The sequence below is a fragment of the Tupaia chinensis genome, unplaced genomic scaffold (assembly GCF_000334495.1).
Source record: "Tupaia chinensis unplaced genomic scaffold, TupChi_1.0 Scaffold144071_2, whole genome shotgun sequence".
Classification (NCBI taxonomy): Eukaryota; Metazoa; Chordata; class Mammalia; order Scandentia; family Tupaiidae; genus Tupaia; species Tupaia belangeri.
The window spans coordinates 374328-379732 of NW_006203925.1; the positions used below are offsets into that span (position 1 = coordinate 374328).

The window sequence follows — 5405 nt, forward strand, 5'->3', positions numbered from 1 at the left end:
ACGCTGAGGTGACGCAAGGCCGCTGGAGCCACACACGCTCGGAACGGCTCTCGGTTCTGTCTCAACGCCCCTCCACCCGTTCCCAGCTTATGGAATGGCACCATCGTCCCTCGGAGGCTCGGAACAAACCCGGAATCTCTCTTTTCCTTCTCAACACCTCCGCCTACGGGTACTGATGCTCCTTGATTTATGATGGATCTCCTGGGACGTAACCTCGTCACACGCTGAAAATATCTGAGTCGAAAATGCGTACAACACACTCACCCTGCCGAACGCCAGCGCTTAGTCTGGCCTGCTTCGAATACGCTCTGGACGCTTCCACAACGCAGCCGGGCTCAATGGCTTAACACACAGGCTGTGTACAATAGTGCCGGCCGTCTCCGTAACTAGCGGCCTCTGAACTGACAGCGGAGACGGCCGATAACTGAACTTGAAGTACGGTCTCTACCAAAGGCCTATCGCTTTTGTACCACTGTCAAGTCAAACAGATCGTAAGTCAGGGACCATCTGGGTACCTGGACCCACCTCGGCTTTCCACCTTCACTGTCAGCCCTCACCCGGCTGCATAATCTTTCCCCTCCAAACTGGGGGTGTGTCCTACATGGTCTCCCTGCTTCCATGGTGGGCTCTGGGGAGGAGGGCCCCCGTGAAGGATTGGTTTCCTGCTGTGTAGATGTCAGTCTCCTGCTAACTGGATTAATCGGATTTCCCAAGGGGAGGTGCAAGTGTCCCCTCCTTTGTGTCGAGCTTCCCTCAGAAAGCCAGATCAAGTGCCATTAGCAAATTAATTCTGATTAGTGCGGCCAAGCACTCAGCGCTCCAGGCAACCCCGGACAGTCCTGGAGGAGCTCCGGCAGGGCCTGGCCGCCTAATAAAGTGGGAACTACGCTAGAAGCAGAGGCGGCTATTTCGAGGCCTGTCTTTGTCCCCAGAGGGGAGAAGTGTGGGATTTGATTACACCCCAGTCTCCTGAGGGAATGAACTCACTTTCAAATGGTAAGTTATTAATTCCCTACCATGGCCGTGAGCCCGATCGGTCTCCTCTCAGACCTCTCGGCAGCCCCTGCAGCTCCCTACTTAGGACGGACCACTCAGCAGGTGCCCAATAACTGGACGGAAGTCACTCATTGGTAAGTGGGAAGTGAGTCTGGGGCCAGGTGGCACTTTTCAACCTTCATTCTTTCACGTAACGCAGTGGCTGTGTCCTCTGTGCCTGGCACAGCAGAGTCCCACGTTAAACCCAACAGAGGCCCCTGTTCTCTGGACCTCACAGATGGGGGCGGGGTGGGTCAGGAGGCCGGTAGCGGGTATTAATGGAACAGAGGCGAGGCTGCCCTCGGCCGGGAGCAGTGTGATCCAGGTGATGAGTGTGCTGACATGAGATGGGGTGCTTGCTAGGGCCCAGGCCCTGGAACTGAGCCAACCCCTGCATGGCACCAGGAAACAGCTGGCTCTGGAGAGAAGGACCAGAAAATGCAAGTGCCCGGCATGACCTGCGGGGCCATCTCTGACAGCAGGCTGCCCTGCAGTGGCTCTGGATAGGGCAGAAATGTCCCTGCTGGAATGTCACTGCTCCCTCCCTCCAGCCCCTTGCACTAGGGCGCAGGACTTGCCCCACTTCTAGCTCCTCCAAGCTTTTCAAAATCCCAACTGGATGGGCTCCCTCTCCTTTCCGAAGTGCCAGAGCACTTTCCTGGCAGCCACAGCCCCCACTGCCTTGTGTGGGTAAATATTCAACCCCTTGTGTTTGAGCTCCTCCCCCACGCCCTCTCTTCACCTCGACTGACTGGGCTGGGGCCTGTTTCCCTCTATCGCTCACACGCTGAGTCCTAGCCCAGTGCACCCATTAGAGACACGCAGACAGCCTGGCCCTGCGAAATCCGGAGCAGGATGGAGACTCATCAGTGTCTTGCTTCTCATTCCCGGATTGCCAACACGGGCAAGAAAGGAAGGCACTCCATCCAGCTCCCGCAACTAGGCCTGGCTCTGCATTTGAAAAGGAATTTCCAGAAGGGTGATGGACTTTCAATAACATTACTGGCTTTCTTACGAAAATATCTGGAGACTCTCATGGGGTAGTGGCCAGTTGGAAGGACAAGGGTCAGCTTGAAGGTGAAAAGTCCCAGGATGGTGAAATTGAGAAATCGAGGGAAGAAGGCAGCCAGCCACCTTCCCAGAGGGGGCTCCTTGCTAAGCCCCCACCTGACCCCTCTCCCAGCAACTCAGACAAATGAGCACAGCCCAGCCCACCGGGAAAGCCCAGCCGAGTAACTGCAGCCAGCCTTGCTCCAGCTGAAACTCCCCCTCACTATTCCCAGAAACCCCACAACCCAGTGCCAGGCTCGTCCAGACAGCTGGAATATCATCGCATGAACCCCGAGGACACAGAAGGCACCTTCAGCTTCAAGGTGCCTCGGTGGAAACAGGGCCGCTGCCCAGCCCTGAGCGCCCACTCTGCGGCTAATGAGGATGAGGTCATGGCGCCCGGCCCGGCCCGGAGGAGGGAAAGCCAGTGGGCATGAGATGGGATGAGTGTGAGGTGCGCCCGGCACTGCTGCTGACCTTTCACGAGGACCGTCCTGGCCTCGGCCCACTCGCTCCTCCCGTCTGACGTCAGCAGGCCGATGGGAGGCAAGCGTTCATCCTCGTTGGACGCCATTTTGACTATCTTTCTCAACTGAGTGAACAGATCCCCCTCACTGAGACGGCGGAAATTAATGACAACATCCAAGACAAAGAACTGTGGGGAGACAGGTAACACGTCACTCGTGGCAGCCGGCCCGGGTCTCCTTGCTGAGCCTTCACGGGAGACCTCAGGATGGGGATGCGCAGGCCAGAGGTTCCTAAGATAGCTGGTGCTTCTGCACCCTCACCATCTGGGGGCCCACCCAGTGCTGGTGTCTGGACTGGACTTTAAGCTGCCCCCAATCGAAGGAAGCCAGATTAAACTTAGCCAAAAGAAAACTTGCTTTCATGGCTCCTAGTTCATATATAACGATTGTGTGTGTGTGTGTGTGGGGGGGGGTTGAGTGTAAACGGCATGATCACTGTCGAGGGCAGTGTCCACTAAAATTGAACATGCGCGTGCTGCACTGACTTGGCACCTGCACTTCCACGGGCCTACTTTAGCCTGCGCCTTAGAGAAACATACGTCCATGTGCAGCAGACAGCATATGAAGGAATGTACGTAGCAACCTTGTTTGCAGTAGCAAAGCAGCAGAAAGACCTCGCTGCGCTCCAGGCATGAACGGCTCAGCAGAGAACAGTGTGCTGGTCCCATGCACGCCTACCCACCATTACAAAGAATGAGCGGGCTCTAGAGAGAGCTCCGGAGAGAGACCTCCAACATGTTGATGAGTGGAGAACAAAGCAGACCAGTGGGAAATATGATGAGGAAGATTAAAATGGAAACCAACACCTAAAACTCTGCACACCTGTGCACGCACACACGCGTACCCTTTCGTGCCAGCCCCATGGTGCTGTCATTCTGCAGCTTTGGAGGCCAGAGCCTGGGGCTCTGTAAGGGTCTCTGCCCAGACTCAGAAGGAGCTGCCCTTCCCAGCTGATTGGCATGAGTGCCCGCCCTGAGTAGTGTCCGTGTGCCTGGTCTGGAACAGGTGCCCCGAGGACTTTTCTGGAAGGGATATACTTCCAGAAGCATGTGGGGACTGGAAAATGTTGGGTTTGACTTTCGAATGAAGATGGAGAAAGTTCTTATCCGTGGCCAGCCAGGGTGAGAGTGGGCTGGGAAACCTCCTGGTTGGCCTTCGGAGCTGGGAACAGGGCTGGCAGCTGCCCTCGGTGGGTGGGCTTTCACTGCACTTTCTAACCATGTGGGACAAGCCCAGGAAGAAAACACCATAGAATAATACCAGGGGAGTCCCTGGGACCATTGTTGAAAGTGGGTTTTTGAAAAAAGAAAAGTTGTCAGACCAAGTATTTTTGAGACATCTCAATATACAGGACATACACTGGGTGCTGGAAAGGGGTTGGAACCCTCCTGCTCAGTGTCCCCCAGGCCTCTAAGGGGCCTTACTAGCTCAATGTAGCCCAGCCTGAAGACCTGAGTGTCAGGCAATAGAGCTGGGCTGTGGGACACTCGCCAGACCTAGGAGTCCTTCCACCTCACTCTTCAGTCTCATTTCCTCATCTGTTAAAGGGCGATCCCAAGGCCTCTCTTCAGGGCCATTGTGAGAAGGAATGGGGCGAGGGGGTGTAAGAGGCAAACCCATGGTCAGGCACAGGGCTGGTCTGAGCAGTCAGTCCATGACCTGTGGGCCTGGTGGTCTCCTGGAAGGCCTTGGCCCGATGATGGCATGGAACCAACAGACACAAGGTGGAGATGCCAAGGCCATGCTGGGTCTCACTCAGCTCCGTCCAACCAGGCAGCTCTTCAACCTGGCCTGGCCGGTCAGGGCTGAGGTGAGAGCCCAGCAGGGGCATTCTCTAATGGATGATTCACCTGGTACTCAAAAGCCAACCCATTGGGGCCACTGTGTCCAGCTTTCCGTGTGACCCCAGGAAGTAGGCAAAGCACTCTTAGAGAAGCAGGAGTGGGCAAGCACACGTGGCCACTGCATGTCCCATACCCAGCCGGAGTCCAAGGCCCTGGCAGTGGGGGTGAGCTTACCTGGTTGCAGCAGGCCACAATGACGTGCTCGGGCTCCGGCATGACACTGCTCTTCTGGGCCACCAGTGTGTCCTGGGAGTGGCCAGGGAGCCGGTAGGAGGAGAAGAGCCCGGAATACTGCTTCATGCAGAGGGGCTGCCCTGATAGCTGGCCCCTGGCACAGTCGGTGGGGATGGAGTGGCTGGAGGAGGGAAGCAGGGAGGAAGGTCATTGGGATAAGTTCTGCTGCAACTTGGTCATGCCAAACGGCCACCAGACCTGAGCTGCAATATGTTGTCAGTCCCAGAGCTCAAATAGCCATTTTAAGTGGTGGGGTGTCCCGTTTCTGTGACCTATGGGAACCCATAGCATTTTCTCAAATGCCCGTTAACCCGCCCTCGCCCCACCCACCCTGTGCTGAGGGTGCAAACCTCGCCCACTTAGCCCTCTGCACCCGCCCACTTAGCCCTCTGCACCTTGACTTGTGTGGATTTCTGCTTGACACATCTTGGCTCCCACCCCTACACTCAACTGTGTAGAAACCTCCTTCCCTCCTTCAAAAACATTCTCCTTTACCATCCCTTCTAGAACCTTCTTCTGAATCTAAGGCAGAAAGTTCTCCTTTCCCTGAGGTCTCAACATGTCTTATGTCTATCTCTCCTCCCTCATTCCCTCCTCCCTATCCATCTATCCATCCATTCATCCATACACTCACCCACCCACCATGCCACTATTCACCATCCACCCACCCACCATGCCACTATTCACCATCCATCCAACCATCCATCCACCCACC

The 5405-nt window shown here is 55.9% G+C and overlaps 1 protein-coding gene across 1 annotated transcript in view; it reads right to left on the reverse strand.

Moving 5' to 3' along the window:
* CHAT (choline O-acetyltransferase) overlaps positions 1-5405 on the reverse strand; it is a 73046-nt gene that overhangs the window by 58761 nt on the left and 8880 nt on the right. The window contains exons 5-6 of the mRNA XM_006165908.3: positions 4631-4811; positions 2563-2740 (exon numbers count right to left, since the gene is read on the reverse strand). Of these exons, the coding sequence (XP_006165970.1) occupies positions 2563-2740; positions 4631-4811 (359 nt within the window). The remainder of the gene's footprint in view (positions 1-2562; positions 2741-4630; positions 4812-5405) is intronic.